Source organism: Sus scrofa, chromosome 6, assembly GCF_054392235.1.
Source record: "Sus scrofa isolate SSC_HxYL_T2T_F1_AM1 chromosome 6, Sscrofa_HxYL_maternal_Yorkshire_Landrace_v2.0, whole genome shotgun sequence".
Lineage (NCBI taxonomy): Eukaryota > Metazoa > Chordata > Mammalia > Artiodactyla > Suidae > Sus > Sus scrofa.
This window is the reverse complement of record NC_139388.1, coordinates 109,300,958-109,328,176: the sequence shown is the minus strand read 5'-3', so window position 1 is coordinate 109,328,176 and position 27,219 is coordinate 109,300,958. Positions and strand designations below refer to the sequence as shown.

Sequence of the window (27,219 nt, the reverse complement as noted above, 5' to 3'; positions counted from 1 at the left end):
TGCGTGTTAAATAACCAGGATGTGTGCTTTCAGTGTCAGCTTTTCTTCTGTCCTTGCATCTTAATGATCCTATGAATCACTAGACAGAATGTAAATAACAGAGCCATTTGCTCCAGTGGGCTGCTAACCAGGTACATTTATTCATCCCTCAGCAGAAAAGCAGAAGTCATATTTATTCTGCTCATTATGGAATCCATGGATGAGGTGGAAAACGACCTTGCAGAATGTACAAGCAAGGCAAACTAGCAATGAGTGCTTCTTGTCTTATCAAAGAAATACATAATGACTCTTGTTTTATTTTCCTGGGTCACAAATCAATACAGTTTCTCTAAAGGTATTGTCTGCTGATTCTATCAAATGGCTAATGGCCATGTACTGATTCCAAATAACAATGCTTAAGAAGAAAGTTATTTCAGCAACTTTTTCCAGGCAAAATAACCATTAATTTATGTGATTACTCAGATTTCAAGACCCTTAGTTTACATTTGCCTCCTCTTCTAATAAACCCTTTAGCTCTGACTCACTGGTTTAGTCCCTGTCTTTAGAATCACAGTCTTAGCTCTTTAGGATTGAGTTCTTTCATCCAGACATCTCTACTCACCATCCCATAGGACGAAAATGATATCAACTAATTTCCATGCATGACTTTCCCTCTCAATTTGGATCCAGGAAGACTTCCTAGGTTAAAGAGACAAGCGTTTTTTGCAAAGCAAGGAATGTATTTTCTGTTCCCATGGCATCTCCTTTTGGATTTTTAAATTTAATTAGCAATAAGGGGAAAAAAAGACATAAACCAAGCTAATTCACCTTTAAAAATTATCTCTTTATTTTAGTGAGCTTTGATTAAAAGATAAGTTGGGAGTTCCTGTCATGGCTCGGTGGTTAACAAATCCAACTAGGAACCATAAGGTTGTGGGCTCAATCTCTGGCCTCGCTCAGTGGGTTAAGGATCTGGTGTTGCTGTGGGCTGTGGTGTAGGTCGCAGATGCAGCTCGGATCCAGCGTTGCTGTGGCTCTGGTGTAGGCTGGCGGCTACAGCTCTGATTGGACCCCTAGCCTGGGAACCTCCATTTTTCTTGGGTGCGGCCCTAGCAAAGATAAAAAAAAAAAAAAAAAAAAAAAAAAAAAAGATAAGTTAGTCTCTCACCTCTGCCAGTATTTAAATAGTTGACCTAGGAAGCCGTTTAACCCTTCAACTCCCTCATCCATATAAAAGTAAAATATTGTCTATCTCACATCATAGTAGTAAACAAAAATGTTGAGAAAAGATGTAGACTGCTTTGTAAATTTTAAAATCCTAAATGGGTTTAAAGTTTGTAAACCCAGAGTGAACACTCTTCAGTTAGGTAATTAAAGGCTGACTAGGAATAAGTGATGCAAGCCTTGGGTTAACCAGTGAACCTAAACTTTTGTTATGACATATATCTATCAGAAAAAAAGATAAGCACAAAATTTCAAAATATATATTTTGAAATATATGTTCAAATTTGTGATTAGTATTTGTATTTTAAATACAAATTTGTATGTAAATTTATATACCCACTCTACTGAGAAATGTATATTTTAAGAATATAAATAATATAGAAAAACTAAAAGGTGACATAAACACTATTTAGCAAACCTATTTTACTTTTTAACAAATGTCTGTTCTCGTCTTATGTCCATTTTTTTAACTTTTACTTTTTATCTTTTTTTTTTTTGGCTGTACCAGAAGCCTGCAGAAGTTCTTAGGCCAGGGATCGAACCCATGACACAGCAGTGACCTGAGCCACAGCAGTGACATCACCAGATCCTTAACTCACTAGGCAACAGGGAACTCCAGACAAATTAATTTTAAAATCTAGCTTCTCTTCATTTCAATACTTGGTTTTATTGGCTGATACATTTGGAAGATGCAACACAGTAAGTGCATAGGCCCAAAGGAAGAGGTACTCATTTCTTGCCATTTATCAGCTTGCTCATAATTGACTTCACATGTGGTATTCTTTCTTTGGGATACTTTTTATATTTCAGTCAAAGCAGCCATTCCATCAACATTGTACTTAGACTTTTTTCCATAACTGCATTGATTTTTAACTTGGGAAGTCACTAACTATTGAGTACATCTCTTATTCTCTAATTTCATTAAAAAGAATCTAGCTAGTCCATAAACTGAGAAATGTGAAAATCATGTATACCTTCATTAATCTCAAGTAAGTGACCCACATCAGGTAATATATTGAAACATTTATTTTTTTAAATTTTTCTACAATGTTGTTAATACATTTTAAATAACATTTGATGACAAATGTATTTTACTTTGTTACTTTATTATTTCTTGTATATTACTCATTAAAAATTATTTTGTGACAAGAAACATAACTTCATGAATAGCATATTAGGCTTTCTGTCATTTTAGTTCAGTAAGAAACTCTAAGATGCTTCCTTATGTCTACTATTAAATTTAGTGAAATATTACATTAAATACCATGTGATTAAAACAGAGCACTTGCCTCTTTATTCAGGATTTTTTTTTAATGTCCTGTAATAATTACATCTTCTAATAAAGTTGACTTCCTAATTTAAAATAGAAACTAAGACATTTTTGATAGTAAAAACAGATTAAACATAGAGCAGGCATTCCTCAACTTGAAAAAGAATATCTACAAGAAGACTTTAGGTAAATTCATATACAATAGGGAGAAACTAAATTATTTCTTCCTAAGATCAGAAACAAGGCAAGAATGTCCTTTCTCATTCCTGTTCAACATCATACTGGAAGTCCTAACTAATGCAATAAGGCAGGAAAAGGAAATATATATCTTTAGGAAAGAAGAAATAAAGTCACCTTTGCTCATAGATGACCGGATTTTCTATGGAGAAAATCCCCAAAAATTATCAAAAAAACTAAAAAACCTCTTCGAATTAATGATTATGGCACTGTTGAAGGTACAAAATGAATATATAAGAATCAATTTTTTCCTAGTATAGTATCAGACATATTTCATTACAAGGGTCTGCTACAAAATACCTAAGTAGTACTTCTTAAAACTGTCTAGGCCATCAAAAAAACAAGGAAAGTCTGAGAAACTGTCCAAGCCAAGAGGTGCCTAAAAAAACATGATAACCAAATGTAATGTGATGTCATGGATGAAATTCTGGAATAGAAAAAGCACACTAGGTAAAAACCTAAAGAAAAGTCAATATATGGTGACTTAATTTGTAGTAATGTTTCAATATTAATTCATTCATTATTTTTAAAAGTACCATACTACTGTGATTTGTTAATAATAAGGGAAACTAAGTGCAAGGCATATGAAAACTCTCTGTGCTATCTCAACTTTTCTGTACATTTAAAACAGTTTTAGGAGTGTCCATTGTGGCACAGCAGAAACAAATCTGATTAGGAACCATGACGTTGAGGGTTTGATCCCTGGCCTTGTTCAGCGGGTTAAGGATCCAGTGTTGACACGAGCTGTGGTGTAGCTCATAGATGTGGCTTGGATCTGGCGTTGCTGTGCTGTGGCATAGGCTGGCAGCTGTAGCTCTGATTAGACCCCTAGCCTGGGAACCTACATATGCCACAGGTGCGGCCCTAAAAAGCAGAAATAAATAAATAAATAAAACAGTTTTAAAAAGTAAAGTCTGTTTAAGAAATAAAAATACAACAAATGTTAAAACAGATGGGACAATAGGCATAAACCCATAGTGTTTTAGAAAACTGGGACATATGATCAACCTATTAAAAAGATCATAAGCTAGAATCTCAAAGCACACAACACCATTATTATGAAGTTGACCTTGAAAAACAATTTATGAAAATTAAATATATCAAAGAATCATCCTGTTATTCTTAAATAATAAGATTTATAGTGACAGCCTCCTGGTATTATAATCTATCTAGATTGCTTTTTCATGTTTATATGCATTTTAAGATAAACTTGTCAATTTCCATAAAAAAAAGCTTATGGTGAGTAGGGGTAGTATGTTTAATCCATAAATTAATATGGGAAATATTTGTATCTTAATATCTATCCAGGAACATAAGCTTAGGTCTTCATTTCTCTCCGCCATGTTTTGTAGTCGCTTATAAACTATATGACTTGTAAATATTTTCTACCAGCATAGGTTCTATCTTCAAAATTGTACTGGTATCTTTTGAAAGGCAAAAGTATTTAATTTTGATAAAGTCCAGTTGTCTGTTTTTCCTATTATCATTTGTGCTATTGGTGTCATATTTATAATGTAGTTGCCTAATTCAAGGTCATGATTATTAATTCTTTTGTCTTCTAAGAATTTTATCACTTTTATATTTAGGGTTTATGGTGTATTGTGAATAACTGTGTGTAGTATGAGGTATTGCAAGTGGATCTTAATTGATTTTTTAATACTGCACTAACCATATATTACTGAGATGAATCACATTTGATAATATATTATGTATATATATCTACACAGATATATATGGAAGACATACATTATGTTTTTGACAGTTATTTCCTTTAACCACTTTAAAAAAGTCATTCTGTCACCTGAATGTCATTATTTTTTATGAGAAGGAAATAGTCATCTATATCCCTCCCTTCCTTTTTCACATAATCTGTCAGAAAATCTGCTCCTCGTCCCAAATGAATAAGTTAGTTGAGTTACCTTTTTGCCATAATAAAATAAACTATAAAACTGGACAAAATAGAGGAAATAGCAATTTTCAGATAATGAACAAGGAAACAAAGATGACTCTTCCTATGAGAAATGAAGTAATTTTGATATGCCCTGTTGTCTCCTAGGCTTTCTGTATCTTGGAAAATGGTTTAAGGAGGGGAGATTGAAACAGAGCCTACAAAACAAGATAAAGAGTAGATATAAAGATCAGAGTTTAGGAGGCCAAAGTGGCTGGGATTTGTAAAGCAGAATACCACAGAAGAGGGAGCTATATACACCGGAAAGAAATTCAGAAATTAGGATAGGTGTCTTCATGAGTCTTTGGCTAAATACCTATCTGTGGATGCATAGGGTGAAATCCCACAATGTCAGATAAGGAAAGCTTCCTCATAACAAATATAGGTACTGGGGAACTGTGACCTGAACAATTCTCTAAGCTCACATTGGGACAAGGAATCCTTTGAGTTCCAACCAGAGTAGAGAGACATGGTTAGAGCAAAAGATTTTAATTAACACACCAAAAGGGCTACGTTTTCAAAGTGGGAGTTAAACTAGACCTTTAATAACAACTACTCTCACAAGCCTTCAAAATATCTTTTATAAAACCATTAGTGATATCAAACTAATCTATAAGTTACTTAACTGCCTGAAAGTTACACTTATGAGACTACAACAAAATCCAGATTTCGCTAAACTATACAATGTCCAGAATCCATACAAAAATTATTAGACATACAAAACTCAGCTCTCTACTAAGATCCTCATTACTTTCCACTATGTCCTTAGTAGAGGATTACTACAATCTTTGTTCCAAATCATGTCAGTATCCTCAGGCAAAACTGCAGAGCTCTTCATTCTTATGGTCAGCCTTTCCTTCTAGGCAGAAACACTGTATCAGTATCACTACACCAGAGCTTGGGATGGGAACCCGCTTTCCCTGGACCAACACCCCCATTTTGCAATTGTGCCTTGGGGGTGATATGAAACTTCTGATCTTCTCAACTTCCCCCTTCTAATGTGGAACCTCCATCTTGTGGTGAGGGCTATCAAGGTTCCAGTATTCTCAGATTCCCATGCCAGGGGTCGAGTTTCCACCCTATGAGCAGGAATGGGATGGGGAAAGGGACAATGGTTCTCTCTGCCACATACTCAGAAGAGAGCTGCTGAACACCTTTGCTTAGGATGTGAGAAATGGCAGCAATTTCCCTGTCCTTGGAGGAAACTCTAGCACAAGACTGGGAACTGAGAAAAGAGGGAGACCACATCTTTTTGGCTGAGTATTACCAGGGTAAAGCTTCCACAACATGAATGAGAAGAGAATAATCAACGATTTCATTGTGCAGACTTACATTATTCCTACCAAGATTTAGTAAATTTTTGTGAATGAGTATTAGTCTATTTGCTATATATGCTTAGGAAAATTTCTATGGATTTTAAATGAGTTTTAAAAATAATTTTTACCGTTTCAATTGGTTTTCAGGGTAGATGGTTTCTGAGTAACTTATTCTATCATTCTGAAAGTCTTTTTATAGTAGACTTGCTGTCAGGAGCGATGTAAGCCAGAAGATAATGGAGAATCAGAGGAACAAACATTTTCTGGCTTGATTTTCTAGTAGAGTCTAAGTTCTAGAACCACAACTGTTACTGCTGTTTCATCTGATTAGATAATTTATCTCCCAATATTTAAATATCCCCCTTTTTCTTTAAGACCTCATTAAGTCTTTGTCTTATCTATCTAGCTGGAAGTAATAACTCTCCTTTGAACCTGCATAAAAGTTTTTCTTCATTTTTTCCCCATAGTACTCATTTTTCTAATGGTAAACATTTACTTCAACTCTCTTCTTTTTCCCTTAGAGTTCAGAATTTCTATTTTAATTCAGGTTAAAATTGCATTTAACCATAAACCTTCAATCCAGCCTTACCTTCAGCTGAATTTATGACTAAATGCCATCCAATGAGATATAAGTGGAAGATCACCCAAATGTAGTCAGCTAAGGAGGTTTGTTTTAGCATTCCCATATTCATATTCATTTTTTTTCTGAAACCCTGGTATTTACATGCTGAACCCTAAGAATGAGAAAGGAGGGGATGTGTGAGAATATTAGAGAAGAAAAACGGAAGAAAGTGAAATCTCTAATAATTTCATGAAATTGACAAACTATCCATGGATTTCTTACATTTTGACTCGTTTTATATGAGCAAATACATCTTTTAGTCCCTGTTACTTTGGGTTTTCTGTTGTAGTCAGAAAATCTAGGGAAAATATTCACACGGTTATGGATACAGTTATTTATGTGCATGCCTTTCCCCCACTATTCTGAAAACTTGAAAACAAGGGAAATAGCATACATATCATAAATATTTACAGAAAGTATGTTAGTAGTCTCCTGGGATTGGGAGGTGGTAAGTGAAAGGGAACAGGGAGTGACTGCTAATATATATACAGGGTTTATTTTTGGTGTTGTGCAAAGGCCCTCATATTAGGGTGTGGTGATGGTTACACAATCCTGTAAATATACTAAAAATATTGAATTGTACAATTTAAATGGGTAAATTATATTATATTTGAAATATATATCAATAAATCTATTTTTTAAAATAGAAAATATCCAAGTACAAGAGGAGACAATGGCTGACCGTAGAAATAGAACACACTGATCCTCCTTTGTATTTGGAGTTACAAAATTAAAGTTTGGGAAATACTGGATCACACTTGAAATTTTAAAGAACATCTTCTATAAATAGAAGTCTTTATAAAAAGAGCTAAATGAGAAGTTTCAGTTAAAAATAAGGGCATTCAGCTTTACTCTTTAAGTTCTTATAACACTGTCAGTGATGAAAAATATTTATTGATCAAATGAACAAATTGGAGCTATATCTGGAGTTTCTTAACTAATGTACTTGTAACAGTGAAGATACATTTTTAAACGTTTTACATCAGTCTTTATATCCTATGAGGGCTGGTTTGGAAATTGCTCAAAAATAAAATGACTATCATTTTTAAATAAAATAACTACTGTTCTTGTATTTTTTATAGATACTGTTCAGAGTTTTCATCTGTTTTCCTCCTCTTCTCCTTTGCCTTTCATTCTATTTCTTTTATGTTTTTTCTTTCTCTACAGATTCTTGCAATTCTTTTCAACATGGAGCATAAGATAGCTTCTAAGAACTGCCTAGATTTTGCTTTGTTAAGAAATGTATGAGCTATTCTGAGTTTTGGACCACTACTTCAACATCTAGCATCAAGGAGAATGGTTAGGAAGAGAAGACATATACATTGGGTAAGAGATGATTAAAATAACATATATAAAGTACAAGTCTTAACTGAAATGCTAACAGTGCTAATGGGAAGGAAGAAGTGACACATTGCAAAGGGTCAGTTATAAATATCTGGATGGGTATGTACGCAAAAGATCATGGTGATATTATGAGTTTTTATTTGATGGCTAAGAAGTGGATAATATAACTTTGGATCCATAAAGGAAGAGGAAATATAGAATGTTGCCAATACTACAATCTGGTGACTAAATACAATAATGAGAAATAGGTGTGATTTGATACAAACAGAAAACCTTCCTATTAAACCTGGATGAAGGACTTGGATTCTCTTACGTATAAAGGAAGAGAAGGGGATGGAAATTTTTTGCTTAAAGTAGAAAATTTTCATTGCAGGATGCCATAGGTGGGCCAATTTAACACAGTTGTTTAGGACATAGTGTGGATGAGGATAAGGTGGTCAGTCAGTTCCAGCACAACAGGCTGCACTCCTTATGTTACAAATGAGTGCATCCATTAGTCACCAAGAGGACCAGGGAACAGATGTTCTTGTCTGATTGTAAAAATGTCACTATTACTGGGGAAACATTAAGTGTAAGTTCTGTTTACTATATGTTTGTTCTCAGAATGTCAGGAAGAGAATGACCTCTTCTAGTAAAAAATGATCAATTATAGTATATAAAGAAAGAAATATCTAGTTTCTACGTAGTTAAATAAAATTCTCTATTTTCCCCATGGGTTGGCAGAGGTTATTATATTGATCAATTTAGAAAAATGCATGATTTTAGAAAGGCATACACTGACATAGTAAATAGTCAAACAACCCCATTCAAGACTTTCTATTCCCTAGACTTCTGACCTGATTCCCTATTTCATGAGTATGTTAGTTTCTAATACAGATAATTGACTCAAGTGTGCACAGATTACTACAGGATAATGATCTTTTTTACTACATCTTTCACTGTACATTAGGTGTCAGAATGCATTGCAAAGAACAAGTAGTCAAGGCAAAGAGTTGTGTCTATAAAAATAAAAACTGCGAAGTAACAAGTTTTTTAGAATTAGCAAGCAATATTTTCAGTAGTTTTATAGATTTTGTAATGAATCTGCATTTTAAAAATAATAACATAAAAAAATGAGTCCTGACTTCTTTTTTGGGTGCCTGTTGTAATGCCTGAATTTCTCAAAGCATATGGTGATTCTCAAAATTATACTTTTTCCACCTACTGCTAGAAATTTCTTGCCTACTGATTTCAGCACATCTTCAGTGTGTTAAAACCAATTAGTGATACAAGATTTTTTTTAATAACAGAAAGTTTAAATTACTATAGAAAGTTTGCACATCAAGCCCTTTAAAAATCCATGATTTTGTGGTCTTTGATCTGTTCCTATGATGCTAAATTCATAAATATGTTTTCATTACCAAATTTGAGTCTTATCAGGAAGTAACCCGAACAAAAATAAATGTCTATCCTTAACTTTAATGGTGAGTGCTGTGAAACTAACATTATTAGTCAGTCATTATTTTTTTTTACTAGATAAATAGATTTTCTTCCCTAGTTTTCCCTACAGTTTAATTCAAATCAGTTTTTTTAATATAAGAAATCCAAGAGAAATGAATGAACTAACAGACTGCAAGAACACCTACAACAAGCAAGCTGCATATTGATGACTGCTTTTGATCTCTTTTCTAATTCAAATACTATTGATGAGCATGCAAGTGCACATTCATCCATTTATACAGATGGCACGCAAACATCACATTACTTCACCAGTACAGTTTGTATATATTTACAGGACTGCTTATTACTTGGGCATCAAATAATTCAGAACTAGCAAAACTCAAAGTTGCAGTGGAGGATTTTGGTTCATTATTTAACATTATTAAGGAAAATTTTAAAATGAAGGAACTTAAAAAGAAATTTTAAAAACCTATTCAAAACTAAAACAGGCTTCACAACATCTGGAAGGATAGTTTTTAGTGTTACTTTCAATGCCTCCATCTCTTGACTTTTTTTCACTTCTTTGTCATCACTTGTCAAACAAATTCATTTAAAACTCTTTTATGGTCACTCTCTGGAAGATATCTATCATTAGAGAGGATCCAGTCAATTTTATATGTTGCTCCTTGATACGCCAGTATACAGTAGAAAAAAAAATGTGTTGAAGATGAATATCAGCTTGATTACTTAAATACTCAATCTCTTTGAGTCTCAGACCTCTTAATTTATTTTTTTCTTTTTTAAAAATTTAATTTTTTTTAAAATTACTCAATGAATTTATTACATTTATAGTTGTACAATGATCATCACAATCCAGTTGTATAGTGTTTCCATCCCACACCCCCAGCGTATCCCCCAGCCCCCAAACTGCCTCCTTCAGAAACCATAAGTTTTTCAAAGTCTATGAGTCAGTATCTGTTCTGCAGAGAAGTTCATTCTGTCCCTTTTTCAGATTCCACATGTCAGTGAAAGCATTTGATGTTGGTGTCTCATTGTCTGACTGACTTCACTTAGCATGACAATTTCTAGGTCCATCCATGTTGCTAAAAATGCCAGTATTTCCTTCCTTTTAATGGCTGAGTAATATTCCACTGTGTATATATATGTACTACATCTTCTTTATCCACTCTGCTGTCGATGGACATTTAGGTTGTTTCCATGTCTTGGCTATTGCAAATAGTGCGGCAGTGAACATCGGAGTACGTGGGTCTTTGCGAGTCATGGTTTTCTCTGGATAGATGCCCAGGAGTGGGATGGCTGGGTCAAACGGTAGTTCTATTTTTAGTTTTCTGAGGCATCCCCATACTGTTTTCCGTAGTGGTTGCACCAATTTACAATGCCACCAACAGTGTACTAGGGTTCCTTTTTCTCCACACCCTCTCTAGCACTTATTGTTGTAGAGTTTTTGATGATGGCCATTCTGGCTGGTGTAACTTGGTACCTCATAGTGGTTTTGATTTCCATTTCTCTAATAATGAGTAATGTTGAACATCTTTTTTTTGGCCATCTGTATGTCTTCTTTGGAGAATTGTCTGTTTAGATCTTCTGCCTAGTTTTTGATGGGGTGGGTTTTTTTTTTTTTTTTTTTTGGTATTGAGTGGTAGGAGGTGTTCATAAATTTTGGAGATTAATCCCTTGTCAGTAGATTAATTTGCAAATGTTTTCTCCCATTCTGTGGGTTATCTTTCATTTTGTTTAGGGTTTCCTTTGCTGTGCAGAAACTTTTAAGTTTAATTAGGTCCATCTGTTTATTTGTGTTTTTATTGTCATTCCTCTAAGAGATGGAACTGAGAAGATGTTGCTGTCATTTATGTCGGAGAGTGTTTGGCCTATGTTTTCCTCTAAGAGTTTTATAGTATCTGGTTTAATATTTAGGTCTTTAGTCCATTTTGAGTTTATTTTTGTGTATGGAGTTAGGGAGTGTTCTAATTTCATTCTTTTCCATGTGGCTGTCCAGTTTCCCAGCACCACTTATTGAACAAGCTGTTTTTTCTCCATTGTATATTCTTTCCCCCTTTGTCATAGATTAGTTGGCTGTAGGTGGGTGGGTTTAATTCTGGGCTTTCTATCCTGTTCCAATGGTCTCTATTTCTGTCTTTGTGCCAATACCATATGGTTTGGATGACTGTAGCTTTGTGGTATAGTCTGAAGTCTGGGATCCTGATTCCTCCAGCTCTGTTTTTCTTTCTCAAGATGTCTTTGGCTATTCTGGGTCTTTTGTGCTTCCAAACAAACTTTAAAATATTTTGTTCAAGTTCTGTGAAAAAATGTCCTTGGTAATTTGATAGGGATTGCATTGACTCTAAAGATTGCCTTAGGTATATATAGTCACTTGATAATATTAAGTCTTCCAATCGATGAGCATGGTATATCTTTCCATCAATTTGTGTCACTTTGATTTCTTTCATCAGTGTCTTATAGTTTTCAGAGTACAGGTCTTTTGACTCTTTAGGTAGGTTTACTCCTAGGTATTTTATTCTTTTGGATGCAATGGTAAATGGGATTGTGTCCCTAATTTCTCTTTCTGATCTTTCATTGTTAGTGTATAGAAATGCCCTCAATTTCTGTGTGTTAATTTTGTATCCTGCGACTTAGTCAAATTCCTGAATGAGCTCTAACAGTTTTCTGGTAGAGTCTTTAGGATTCTCTAGGTATAGTATCATGTCATCTGCAAATAGTGATAGTTTTACTTCTTCCTTTCCAATTTGGATTCTTTTTATTTCTTTTACTTCTCTAATTGCTGTGGCCAGGACTTCCAAAATTATGTTGAATAGTAGTGGCAAGAGTGGGCATCTTTGTCTTGTTTCTGATCTCAGTGGGAATTTTTTTAGAGTTTCACCATTGAGAATAATGTTAGTTTGGGTTTGTCATATATGGCCTTTATTATGTTGAGGTAGGTTCCCTCTATGCCCACTTTCTGAAGGGTTTTTATCAGAAATGGGTGTTGGATTTGTTCAGAGACTTTTTCCACGTCTATTGAGAGGATCACATGGTTTTTATTCTTCAGTTTGTTAATGTGGTGTATCACAATGATTGATTTTGGGATATTGAATAATCCTTTCATCCCTGGGATAAATCCCACTTGATCATGATGTACAATCCTTTTAATGTATGGTTGGATTAGGTTTGCTAGTATTTTGTTGAGGATTTTTGCATCTATGTTCCTCAGTGAAATTGACCTGTAATTTTCTTTTTTTTTTTCGTGGTATCTTTGTGTAGTTTTGGTATCAGGGTGATGGTGGCCTCATAGAATGAGTTTGGGAGTGTCCCTTCCTCTGCAATTTTTTGGAATATTTTCAGAAGGATAGGTGTTAGCTCTTCTTGAAATGTTTGATAGAATTCACCTGTGAAGCCATCTGGTCCTGGACTTCTGTTTGTTGAAAGTTTTTTAATCACAGTTTCAATTTCATTACTTGTGATTGGTCCGTTCATCTTTTCAGTTTCATCTTGGTTTAGTCTTGGAAGATTGTACTTTTCTAAGAATTTGTCCATTTCTTCTAAGTTTTCCATTTTATTGGTGTATAGTTGCATATAGTAGTCTCTTATGATCCTTTGTATTTCTACATATTTCTGTGATGGCTATTGTTATTTCTCCTTTATCATTTTGAATTTTATTATTTGAGTTCTCTCTCTTTTTTTCTTGATAAGTCTGGCTAAGGGTTTATCAATTTTGTTGATCTTTTCAAAGAACCAGATCTTCGTTTCATTGATCTTTTCTATGGTTTTCTTTGTTGCTATTTCCTTGATTTCTGCTCTGATCTTTATGATTTCTTTCCTTCTACTACCTTTAGGTCTTGTCTGTTCTTCTCTCTCTAGTTGCTTTAGCTGTAAAGTTAGCTTGTTTGTTTGAACTTTTTCTTGTTTCTTGAGGCGGGCTTGTATTGCTATAAACTTTCCTCTTAGAACAGCTTTCACTGCATCCCATAGATGTTGGAGTGTTGTATCTTTGTTGTCATTTGCTTCTAGGTATTTTTTGATTTCCTCTTTGATTTCTTCAGTGATCCATTGGTTGTTCAGTAGTATGTTGTTTAGTCTCCACGTGTTTGTGTTTTTTCCTGTTTTTTCCTTGTTGTTGATGTCTAGTCGTATAGTGTTGTGGTTGGCTAAGATGCTTGATGTGATATCAATTTTCTTAAAGTTACCAAGGTTGGATTTGTAGCCCAGGATGTGATCAGTCTTAGCGAATGCTCCATGTGCACTTGAGAAGAATGTGTATTCTGTTACTTTTGGATGGAATGTCCTATAAATATCTATTAAGTCCATCTGGTCTAATGCTTCATTCAGGGCCTATGTTTCCTTATTGATTTTCTGTCTGATTGATCTATCCATTGCTGTAAGTGGGGTGTTAAAGTCCCCCACTACAATTGTGTTATTGTTGATTTGTCCTTTTAAGGTTGTTAGCAGTAGCCTTATATATTGTGAACCTATGTTGGGTGCATAGATATTTAAAATTGTTATATCATCTTCTTGGATTGATCCTTTGATCATTATGTAGTGACCTTTCTTGTCCCTTAAAATATTCTTCATTTTAAGGTCTATTTTTTCTGATATGTGTATTGCTACTCCAGCTTTCTTTGATTCCCATTTGTGTGGAATATTTTCTTCCATCCTCTCACTTTCAATTTGTATGTGTCCCTAGAAGTGAAGTGGGTCTCTTGAAGACAGCATATATATGGGTCTTGTTTTTGTATCCATTCAGCCAATCTATGTCTTTTGGTTGGGGTGTTTAGTCCATTAACATTTAAGGTAATTATTGATATATACGTCTTATTGCCATTTTATTCATTGCTTTGGATTTGTTTTTGTTGCTCTTTTTTTTCCCTTCTCTTGTTCTCTCCTCTTGTGGTTTGATGACTCTCTTTGGTGTTGTATTTGAGTCATTTTTTGTCCTTCATGTGTGTATCAATTACAGATTTTTGGTGTGCAGTTATACTGCAATTTTGATATAAGAGTCTATATATACATAAGATTGTTTAAGTTGTTGGTCTCTTAATTGTTAAGTCATCTCCAGTGTCCTGCATTTGTACCCTCCTCTTCTCACGAATTCTGATTTTGGTGGCATAATTGTGCGTGGATGATTTCGTATCTTTACCATATATATACCTTTACTGGTGAGCCTTGTCATTTGTGGTATTTTTGTTTCTGGTTTCAGCTTTTTCCTTTCTGCCTAGAGAAATTCCTTTAGTATTTGTTGTAAAGCTGGTTTAGTGTTGCTGAATTCTCTCAGCTTTTGCTTATCTGTGACGGTTTTGATTTCTTCTTCAAATCTGAATGAGAGCCTTGCTTGGTAAAGTGATCTTGGTTGGAGGTTTTCTCCTTTCATCAGGTTAAGTATATCATGCCACTCTCTTCTGGCCTGCAGAGTTTCTGCTGAAAAATCTGCCAATAATCTTACCAAGGTTCCCTTGTATGTTATTTGTTTCTTTTCCCTAGGTGCTTTCAATATTTTCTCTTTGTCTTTAATTTTGGTCAGTTTGATTAATATGTGTCTTGGTGTGTTCCTCCTTGGGTTTATTTTATATAGGTACTCATTGTGCTTCCTGGATTTGAGTGAGTGGTTTGTTTCTCATAGTAAGGAAGTTTTCAACTGTTACCTCCTGGAATATTTTTTCTGTCCCCTTCTCTCTCTCTTCTCCTTCTGTTACCCCTATAATACGGATGCTGGTGCATTTAACATTGTCCCAGAGTTTTCTGAGGCTCTCTTCATTTGTTCCCAATCTTTTTTCTCTTTTCTGTTCCACATCCGTACTTTCCACTAATCTGTCCTCCACCTCACTTATTCATTCTTCTGCCTCCTGTATTCTGCTGTTGGCTGCTCCTAATGAATTTTTTATTTCAGTTATTGTATTTTGCATCTCTTCTTGTTTAAGTTTTATGTCTTGTATCTCTTTGCTCAGTGTTTCCTGTAAATCATCAATCTTTGCCTCCAGTTTATTTCTAATGTCTTGCATCATCTTCAGCATCAACAGTCTAAAGTCTTTTTCCTGGAGGCTGAGAATCTCCTGATCACTTATCTGTTTTTCTGCTTTTTTTTTTCTCTTTCTCCCTTATCTGAGTTGTTGTTCTCTGTTTTTTCATTTTGATAGGTTTTTGGTGTGTTGAACTTTTTACAGGTAGTAGAGTTGTAGCCTCTGTTACTTCTGGCTTCTGCCCCCCTTGTGGCTGAAGTTGGTACGGGGGCTCGCTGTAGGCTTCCTGATGGGAGGGACTGATGCCTGCCCATTGGTAGTTGGAGCTGATTCCTATCCCTCTGGTGGGTGGGGCTTTGTCTCTGGGTGAGATTAGAGGTTGCTGTGTGCTTGGGGGGTATTTTGGCAGCCTGTTTACTGAGGGGCAGGGCTGTGATCCTACCTAAACTGTTGTTTGTCCTGTGGCTTCTCAGCACTGCCAGATGGGGCCAGACTTTCCCAAAATGGCTACCTCCAGAGAAAGGCATGCTGATGAGGCTCTCTTCATTTGTTCTCAATCTTTTTTCTCTTTTCTGTTCCACATCCTTACTTTCCACTAATCTGTCCTCCACCTCACTTATTCATTCTTCTGCCTCCTGTATTCTGCCTTGCTTCCAATGTCCTTCCTCAAAACCAGCCATATTCACCCGTGTTTTCCCAGGAGGTCCTCCGAGAACTGCAGTCAGGTCTGACACAGATTCCTGTGGAGACTTTGCTTTGCCCTGGGACCTAGCGCACGTGAAAGTCTGTGTGCGCCTTTTGAGAATGGGGTCTCCATTTCCCCCAGTCCCATGGAGCTCCTGTGCACAAGCCCCACTGGCCTTCAATGCCAGATGCTCCAGGGGCTCTTTCTCCCAGTGCCAGATCCCCACACATGGGGGTTTGTCGTGAGGCTCAGAAATCTCACTTCTGTAGGTGAATCTCTGTGAACCAGTTACTTTCCTATCTGTGGGGCTTCCCACATGGGAGGCATGGGGTTGCTTATATCATGTAATCACCCCTCCTACCTCTTGATGTGGCCTCTTCTTTGTCTTCTGGAGTAGGATATCTTTTTGAAAGTTTCTGGTCCATTTCATTGAAGATTGCTCAGCACTTGATTGTAAATTTTGTTGTTTTTAGGAGAGAAGTTTAGCTCCAGTCCTTCTATTCTGTCGTCTTAATCCCCTCAGACCTCTTATTTTAAAAGTGAGATCATAATACTCATAGCATTCATAGTATCTTGTAAGAATTCGCTGTTAGACATTGCATTAAACCAATATCATATTTTACAATTAGAACATTTTCATTATTTAATTCAACAGTAATGTTGCCAACAGTGGAGATTCCTACAAAAGTATTTCAGCAAGTAAAGAGGAAAATAGTATTTGGTCATTAAAGAAAGAGTATGAAGGGAGTTCCATGGTGACTCAGTGGGTTAAGAATCTGGCATGGTAACTGCTGTGGCTCGAGTGGCTGCTGTGGAAGAGGTTCGATCCCTGGCCCAGGAACTTCCACATGCTGCAGACATGGCAAATAAAATAAAATAAAATAAAATAAAAAGAGTATAAACTGTAAGTGTAAAGCCTGGGATGAGACTAGGCAGATCAAATTATAATTGCTTCAAAGTAAAGAGAAGGAAGGAAGGAAAGAAGATAAATGGATAAGTAAGGCTTGATGCATGAAATCATGCAGTTTGCAATGTAAAGCTACACTATCCAACATGGTAGTTACTAACCACCTGTGGCTATTGAGACCCTGAAATGTGGCTGATCCAAAATGGGACGTGTTATTAAGTGTACAATGCACACTGGATTTTAAAGGCACCTGATATGAAAAAAAAAAAGGTATATAAAATATCTCGGTAATAATTTATACACTTATTTTGAAATGATAAAAGATAATGTTTTTGATATGTTTGATTAAATGAAATGTGTTATTAAGATTATTTTGCTTTTAAAATCTAGCCACTGGAGAATTTTAAGTTACATATATGGTTCACATTTTGTTTCTATTGCATAGAGCTCATTTAGAGAAAGAGGTGGGCATGGAGATAGCACTGTCTGAATCATCTACATGTTAGAGAAAATACTGGTAGGTGCATCCTTATTCTCATGTGTAATTCAGTGAAGGTTCTCAAAGGGAAAGGTATTTGGATTGCACATAAGAAAATAAATAAATATTCTCTATATATAGAAAACAGTAAGGAAGGCCTTGGTCACCTGCTAGTTATCAGACAAAAAAGAAACATGATTTCTATGTTTCTTATCACCGGTAATATCCCTGGTGATATTAAGTGAAAACACCACCCACTATAAAAATAAGGATTAGAAGAAGACTCCAGTTGACCAACACTGACTTCTCAATTTCACAGCCAGAGAAGGATTTCAGCTGAAATGGACTAACCTGAGAGACACTTGGTTTCACAGATTCTATGAACAAGACCTAACTCTGATCTGGACAGTGAAAATTTACTGACAGTCTCTTAATTTTAAACATAATTTTAATGCAGTTTTTAAAGTTGTATAGATGTTGATGTGTACAACAGAAGAGGGAAGTATTTTGCAAAACATGTTTCTTTTTCCACAGAGCTGAATAATACCACAAAATCTTTAATTATTCTCCCTTTTAGACACAAAATTCAAAATTTTCATTTTCAACATATCATAAAATATCTTTAATTATTTTCTTTAATTTGCAATTCCAAATACAATAAAAAAGTATAAGTCCTAGGAACATCAGTTCAGATTTTATTTTACATGCACTATTTTTTTCATATTTTCTCAATTATCTTTATGATTTTTATGTTTCTTCTCACTAGTAACATCCCTCAAAGGAAAATGCCACCCATTATAAAAGTAGGGAAGTTACTATTTAATAAAAAAATCCATATAATTTCAAATCCAACGTTGTATTACAATTATGCTAATACCACTAAAACTGCATTATTGATTTGTAGACAGTTATTAAAAATATCAGTCATTGGCTAAAGGCAAGTTTGAATTTAGAAGATGAAAGATGATCTAAGAATATTTATAAAAGATGAAGGGGTCAGTTATTTAAAATCAAAGATATAAGTGATGAGACATCTAGTACAAGCTGGGGCAGAATATTGACTACTTATTAAACTGATTATCCATTTTGGAAAGTGATATTGACAATCATCTGCTTAATTAAGTTACTGTGCTTATCTTGATGGACTCATTTGGTTAGAATAATAATATGCAAATTTGTAGGTGGATCATCATAAATCTTATGCTAAGATTATGAGATTATTCATATATATATTTTTCATATTTTAATGTGAGTAGTATAGTAAAATGTGCAACTTTTTCTTCTTTCTGTCCTTTATTACTTTTATTTGATTTTTCCTATTATACTGTCATTGCTTAAAGCAACATAGTGTTTTTTATAACATGAATGGGTTAGAGATTGCAATAATATATGATTATAAGATAATAAGATAGCCACTTGGACATTGCGTTGCTATGCAAACCTTAGCTCAAACTGCAGTTAAAATTTTTACAAAAGAAATCTACTTCAGATAGGAACATGACATTGAATGAGTAAATATATGTGTTCTGTTTTTACGATGAAATTGAGAAAAGTGAGATATTTTCATAGGAGCATGGTTGATTATATAATTATGTCAGTATTTAAACAACCAAGAGAAGAAAATCTTAACTTTGTGTAAACCTACTTATAAAAATATTTAGGGAGTTCCCATCGTGGCGCAATGGTTAACGAATCCGACTAGGAACCATGAGGTTGCGGGTTCGATCCCCGCCCTTGCTCAGTGGGTTAACGATCCGGCGTTGCTGTGGCTGTGGCATAGGCTGGCAGCTACAGCTCCGATTCGACCCCTAGCCTTGGAACCTCCATATGCGGCGAGAGCAGCCCACGAAATAGCAAAAAAAAAGAAAAGAAAAGAAAAAAAAATATTTAGTATTCCTTAAATCATGAAAAAATTCAATAATGAATAATTTTAAATATAAAATAGGCTTGCAAAAACTTGTGTAATTAGCATTATCATGACTTTCATTTCAAGTGTAAGACTGTTGACATCAAGATGGAAAACTAAGAGTTCCTGTCATGGCTTAGTGGTTAATGAATCCGACTAGGAACCGTGAGGTTGCAAGCTGGATCCCTGGCCTTGCTCAGTGGGTTAAGGATCTGGCATTGCTGTGAGCTGTGGTGTAGGTTGCAGACACGGCTCAGATCTGGCGTTGCTGTGGCTGTGACTCAGCAAAAAATTATAAAGAAGCCAAATGGAAATTATAGAACTGTAGAATACAATAACTGAAATAAAAAAATAAAACTTCCTGGATAGGCTCGACAGTAAAGTAAAGATGATGGAAATTAGGCCCAGTGAAATTGACATCAATAGAATGTCTTCAATCTTAACAACAGATAGAAATAGACTTTAAAAAATGAATGACCTAGAGACTTGTGGGCAACAAGAAAAGATCCAAACTTCTATCATTATTGTGCCAAAGGAAAAGGAGAAAGAATTTAAGGCTAAAGAATTATTCAAAGAAATAATGGCTAAGTTTTGCAAACTTGGAAAAAGATACAAGCAAAATACTCATGAAAATGAGCAAAGAGCAAATAGGATAAACCCAAAGAAATAAATGCCCAAACACATCATAATTAAACTTACAAAACCTAAAGATGAAGAAAAAATGTTAAAAGTAACCAGAGAAAGTTATAACTGACTTATAAGGAAATACCAACTAGACTGACAGTGGATGATTTCTCATCTGAAACCACAGAGGTCAGTAGGAAGTGCCACAACTCTTTTCAAGTGCTCCAAGAACTGTAAAGCATCAATTCTATATCCAGTGAAACTATCTTCTAGAAATAAAGAGGGAATAGATAATATTTACGTTACAAGAAAAAGTAAGAGAATCTGTCACTAGCAAACCTATTCTTACAGAATGGCTAAAATGAAGCTCTCCAAAAGAAAGGAAATGATAACAGCAGAAGGCTTGGAAGCCCAGAAGGTAAAGGGAAAAAGGGGGGTTATGTAGAAATAAGAGTAAATACCTTTTCCCTATGAATTTCATAAGTTGGATTTTATGCTTAAAGCAAAAGTTATAACATCTGTAGTGGTTTGTCAGTGTAATTAGCTGAAAAAATTGAGATAATTGTAATTTAGAAAAATGGAGAGCATAAAAGGCCCTAAATTGAACTAAGGTTTCAATACTTTGCTCACACTTGCAAAACTCCTATACCAGTAAGCTGTGATAAATTACATTATGTAAGTGATACATTAAAATATATATATATATAAATAAAACAAGATGGGTTCCTTTGAAATTTCATATACAATTTCCCAGTGCTGGGAAGGAATGCACGGTATTGGTAGAGTTGGGGGATGAATTTGTTTCCTAGAGCTGCCGTAACAAATTCTCACAACAGGATGGCTTGCTGGAAGTCTAGTAGGGTTGGTTTCTTGTGGAAGCTCTGAGGGAGAATCTGTCCCTTGCCTCTGTCCTAGCTCCTGGTGGTTGCCAGCATCCTTTGCACTCCTTGGTTTTAGCTCTATCCTCCAGTCCTCTGTCTCCATCTTCATGTGCTGAGGTGTATCTTCACATCTTTCCCTGTGCCCAATTTCTCTTGTCCAAGGACACATGTTACAGAATTAGGGCCCACCCTAATCCAGCATGACCTCATCTTAACTTTGTTACATCTGCAAATAAGGCCTTACATATGGGTACTTGCCATTAGGATTTGAATATATCTTTTAGGGTGACACATTTCTATCCACAGTAGTCCTAGAAGAGGCAGGTAGAACAGCAAAATGCTCGCTATAGCCTAGGAAATAATAAACACACCATCTTTCCCGTCCTTCTACTAATTTATTTGGACCAAAGGGACATCTTAATTCCTCTCAGCTTCAGTGTTCTTATCTGTAAAGGAAAGGATTTGAATCACCTGCTTTCTAGGACAGGTTAGATATATAATTCTGTGATTCTCCAATCCAGTGTCGTTGGTGCTACTATAGCAGATTACTGGCAACAAGAAAATAAGCAAAAGTGAGTCATGGCTAAATGCTGATTTAAACTTCAGTCATATTCTAGAGAAACTTGTATTTTAATTCTGCTTGAATTGGAGTTGTAAAACCACTAGCCACTATTGAGTTCAATAACGTTTTAGTTATGTTAAGTTATACTAGTTACTCAGAAAAAAATTGTGTTGTTATATAATATCAGGACCAGCTATTTTCTTTCTTTAAATATTCACAAGAAATAGCCACAGATATATTACCTCTTCAGGAGTGATTTTAAATTTATGTTTATTTTAATCGTCTTTCTTGGATGATCTGATAATTTATATAAAGAACAATTTTTTTTCCTCTATTTTAGCAAGGATCTAAATCTGTTTATGGGAGCATTGCCTATAGAGTGCAGTCACCGTTTTAAACTATTAATCTTCCTATTATCTTTTGAATATCAGAGAATCCATAGAAGGCCCTCAAGAATTTTGTGTTTCATTTCTTCTAAGCTCATTTCCCTTGACCTCACTCACTCATATAAATTGGTTTTGTTTTTTGTTTTTTGTTTTGTCTTTTTTTGCCATTTCTTGGGCTGCTCCTGCGGCATATGGAGGTTCCCAGGCTAGGGGTCTAATCGGAGGCGTAGCCACCGGCCTACGCCAGAGCCACTGCAACGCAGGATCTGAGCCGTGTCTGCAACCTACACCACAGCTCACGGCAAAGATGGATCCTTAACCCAGTGAGCAAGGCCAGAGATCGAACCCACAACCTCATGGTTGCTAGTCAGATTCGTTAACCACTGAGCCATGATGGGGACTATCATATAATTTTTAAATTAATATAATTTTATAATGTTTTGCAATTTATGTACAATGCTCCAGTTATAGCAATTGTCTAGCACGTTTCTTCTTTTATATAAAATGAGAAAAATAGGTATTTATTATACACATTTAGGCTGTAAATTCTTTCCACAAACTTAATTTAAAAATTTTAAGGAAACATTTTGTTTTTGGACAGCATTATTTTGACAAAGTACCATTCATTTCAGTGAGGTGGATTATTTTGTTCTGCATGTGAAAGAAAATTAGGTTAGATTAAAATATAGTATCTCAACATTTATAATATCTGAATAATTTCCTTATTTACCTTACATCTGAGGCACTTTAAAAATGCAAATGAAGACAGTTTGGGGGGGAATAGAAAAATGAAAAAATCAGACTAAAAACTATTGACTAGTATTTATTGGCAGAAAGTTTTATTAATTAATAATGAAATTAAATTCACAAAAGAGCCCAGTGGAAAACTGTATTGGTTAGAATTTTCTGTGTTGCATGTGATAAAAACCCAATTCAAGGCAGTTTAAAGGAAAACAAAACAAAACAAAACAGTGAATCTATTGATTTATAAGACTCACCAGTACTACAGTTACAATGGGTTTTATGCATGGCTAAATTTTAGATGAATTTTAGATTTTAGATGAATTCAAGTCTCTTTCTCTCTCTCTACTTTCTTAAAAATTTTCCCATCAGCAACTTACAGGCTTCCAATACCTGTTTCAGTATTTCTGGTGGAAATAGACTATTTCTTTCCTTATAACTCTAAAAAAACACACAAAAAAAATCCAAAATTAATACCAGTTCACCAGACTTGAATTTTATGTCCTCTTCTGGAACCAAGAAAAAGGTCTAGTGAGATGGTACATTTATTCTTTTCATGTAATACATAAGAAAATAAAGAAAGATAAATACCTTGTAAATTTATAGATAGTCCTGAGTACTCAAAAGCAGGTTTTTCCAATTCCAAATACTATTCTCTGTTTAAGGGACTCATGAAGGAAATCATGAATACATTGTCTGAGAAAAGGGAGAAAAGGAAGCATGTGTGTTCATTTACTGAACAGTTTACCTAACCGACATTATGATATTGTCATTCAGAGTAGGAATGGTCTTTGGGTCAATTAATTATCATTATTTATTGATTGTGGAGAAGGTAGTAGAGAATATACATAGAGACAAAAAAAAATCAGTCTATGCATTCATTTTGCTTAGTTGGTTATACTTTAACCACTCTTTTCTTTTTACAGTTGTACTTGTGGCATCTAAAAGTTCCCAGGCTAGGGGTCGAATTGGAGCTGCAGCTGCCAGCCTATGCCATAGCCATAACAACAGCAGATCCGAGCCATATCTGTGACCCCAGCTTGTGGCAATGCTGTGTCCTTAACCCACAGAATGAGGCCATGGATCGAACCCACATCCTCTATGCCAGGTTCTTAACCCACTAAGCCACAATGGGAACTCCTGCCTTAAACATTTTAAATAAACAAAAGTGTGTGTGAAATGCCAAAGTATTGGCAGAGAAGAGAAGAGGAAGGGAATAGCAGCTCAGAGGAGCAGAAAGACAACATAGCTTTGGGCCCTTGTAAAAGGCTACCCAGGAATGCTTGCAAAGTCTGAGTTTAAAGAATGTATAAGAGCAGTTAGGAAGACTAGAGTTATGATGCATTCTAGATGAAGGAAGATGAATAATTTAATCAAAGTTTGTGGGAAATAATGGGCAAGGAAACTTTGGGCAAAAATTAAAAGACTTCTGTAGGATGATTTCATGTGACATTATACAAGTTATTTAGTCTTCAGTTATCATCTGTAAAATAAATGCATTAGGTCACATGATTCTAATTTCCCTTAAAATGCTAATGAAATTGTAAGAGCAGTTACTATGTGAAAAGCACTATATTAATTATTTTACATGGATTATCTCACATAGCCCTCTCGATACCTCCATGATGCAGATCCTTGCTATTCAAAGTTTAACCATAGCCAGCAGCTTTGACAAGCATCATCTGGAGATTATTTTAAAATGAAGAATATCTGATTCTATATTAAGCAAAGTTAACGAGAGGCAGCATTTTCACAAGAATCTTAGATGATTCATTTGTGAATTAATTTTTAAAATCTTTGATGTAGACACAATGATTATTACCATTTAATAGACATTGAATCAAAGAGCCAAAGTACAGCAGAAATTGGAATAACATTGTAAATCAACTATACTTTCATTAAAAAATGATTTTTTAAATAGAGCCAAAGTAATTTGTTTAATACCAGTCAGCTAATGTGTGATGGGAGAAAAGTTTTAATGACAGAATTTGGCTTACAAGACATGCTATTAACCACTGTTCTGATGCCCTTAGCTTCCATGTTTTTATGAATCTACATGGCAGATATTTAGGGCATTAAAGTTGGAAAAGGAAGCATAGGCAGATGGAGGTAAGCTTGCATTGCAGACTCAGGACTGAGTCTTAGGAGAATAGATGCTTCCAAACTATCAAACATAGAGACAATATCAGAAAATCCTGTTCTACTCAACTAAGAAATATTAAAATACTAGAGGTAGTGGCGAATAAAAGAATAATTTTAAGTATAATATTATGTGCGTTAGGGAATTTCAAGAATGCTTTGAATGAATCTTCCAATATACATGATAAGAATGTTAAAATTTGTAATCCTTAAAGAGAAATTTAAGGAATGCTCCAAAGAAATTTCTTTCTTAGACTTAAAATACTTTGAAATACTTAAAATGCTTTGTAAGGAGAATATATGGATAAATTCCCATATCATATTATCTCATTCCAAGTGTTAGTTCAGAACAGGTTTCATTTCTGTTACTTAATTCTGGTTCTTGATGATGCCAAAAAATCAGTTATTCAGTCAGTATACTCAGATGTCTTTTATTTATGCACAATGGCAAACCAGTGGATCTAGTTGTTTAGATAAAGTTGTTAGCTTACTCTTAACTCAAGGTCATCATCCCAGAGGCAGCAGTTCTTCATCATCTTATATCTTAGTAGGAGTAACATGATTAAATCAGGCAAGAATCCCCAGGTAAGAATATTTGGTTCTCTTTGCCTGTAACACATCAGTTCTGAATTAGCCTCTTAAAATGTTTAATAATATGGGATTCTCTTGTTGGAGGAGTGCCAGAGATTTAGTTACCTAGTAACAGGATTAGCATACTTTTAGCATGTTCATAAAACCTTATAGAATGCCATAAAGCAAATTTAAATGCAGTTTAAATTAACTGCATTTAAAAGCGTCCCTTGCCTTTAAAAAATAGTGGTACTCCCTAACACCATACACAAAAATAAACTCGAAATGGACTAAAGACCTGGACGTAAGACCAGATACTATAAAACTCGTAGAGGAACACATAGGCCAAACACTTTCCAACATAAACGACAGCAACATCTTCTCAGATCCACATCTTAGCGTAATGACAGCAAAAGCAAAAATAAACAAATGGGACTTGGAGTTCCCATTGTGGTGCAGTGGTTAACAAATCCCACTAGAAACCATGAGTCTGTGGGTTTGATTCCTGGCCTCGCTCAGTGGGTTAAGGATCCGGCATTGCTGTGAGCTATGGTGTAGGTCACAGATGCAGCTCAGATCCAGCATTGCTGTGGCTCTGGTGTAGGCCGGCAGCTACAGCTCTGATTAGACCCCTAGCCTGGGAACCTCCATATGCTGCGGGTGTGGCCCTAGAAAAGACAAAAAGACAAACAAACAAACAAACAAATGGGACTTAATTAAACTTAAAAGTTTCTGCACAGCAAAGGAAACCCTAAACAAAATGAAAGATAACCCACAGAATGGGAGAAAACATTTGCAAATTAATCTACTGACAAGGGATTAATCTCCAAAATTTATAAGCAACTTAATTAAACTTAAAAGTTTCTGCACAGCAAAGGAAACCCTAAACAAAATGAAAGATAACCCACAGAATGGGAGAAAACATTTGCAAATTAATCTACTGACAAGGGATTAATCTCCAAAATTTATAAACACCTCCTACCACTCAATACCAAAAAAAAAAAAAAAAAAAAAAAAACCCACCCCATCAAAAACTAGGCAGAAGATCTAAACAGACAATTCTCCAAAGAAGACATACAGATGGCCAAAAAAAAGATGTTCAACATTACTCATTATTAGAGAAATGGAAATCAAAACCACTATGAGGTACCAAGTTACACCAGCCAGAATGGCCATCATCAAAAACTCTACAACAATAAGTGCTAGAGAGGGTGTGGAGAAAAAGGAACCCTAGTACACTGTTGGTGGCATTGTAAATTGGTGCAACCACTACGGAAAACAGTATGGGGATGCCTCAGAAAACTAAAAATAGAACTACCGTTTGACCCAGCCATCCCACTCCTGGGCATCTATCCAGAGAAAACCATGACTCGCAAAGACCCACTATTTGCAATAGCCAAGACATGGAAACAACCTAAATGTCCATCGACAGCAGAGTGGATAAAGAAGATGTAGTACATATATATACACAGTGGAATATTACTCAGCCATTAAAAGGAAGGAAATACTGGCATTTTTAGCAACATGGATGGACCTAGAAATTGTCATGCTAAGTGAAGTCAGTCAGACAATGAGACACCAACATCAAATGCTTTCACTGACATGTGGAATCTGAAAAAGGGACAGAATGAACTTCTCTGCAGAACAGATACTGACTCATAGACTTTGAAAAACTTATGGTTTCTGAAGGAGGCAGTTTGGGGGCTGGGGGATACGCTGGGGGTGTGGGATGGAAACACTATACAACTGGATTGTGATGATCATTGTACAACTATAAATGTAATAAATTCATTGAGTAATAAATAAGTAAATAAAATACAAAAAAAAGTGGTCTGTGCTTTTTTGTATTATGCCTAGTTCATGTTTCTGATAATGCTACAGATTAGATGTTAACACCTAACTACAATGAGTCTATTTTTTTAAATCTTGACATAAATATATTCTTTTCAATATCAGTAAAAGGAATGAAGCACTTTCAGACATTCAGAAATAGTCAAAATGCCATTCACAGA

The 27,219-nt window shown here is 35.1% G+C and overlaps 1 protein-coding gene across 1 annotated transcript in view; it reads left to right on the top strand.

The window, feature by feature from the left end:
• Positions 1 to 26,225, top strand: part of LOC146402748 (uncharacterized) — a 432,710-nt gene extending 406,485 nt beyond the window's left edge. The window contains exons 3-4 of the mRNA XM_084965710.1: positions 7,764 to 7,922; positions 23,425 to 26,225. Of these exons, the coding sequence (XP_084821836.1) occupies positions 7,764 to 7,844 (81 nt within the window). The 3' untranslated portion in view covers positions 7,845 to 7,922; positions 23,425 to 26,225. The remainder of the gene's footprint in view (positions 1 to 7,763; positions 7,923 to 23,424) is intronic.
• Positions 26,226 to 27,219: the final 994 nt, after the last annotated feature.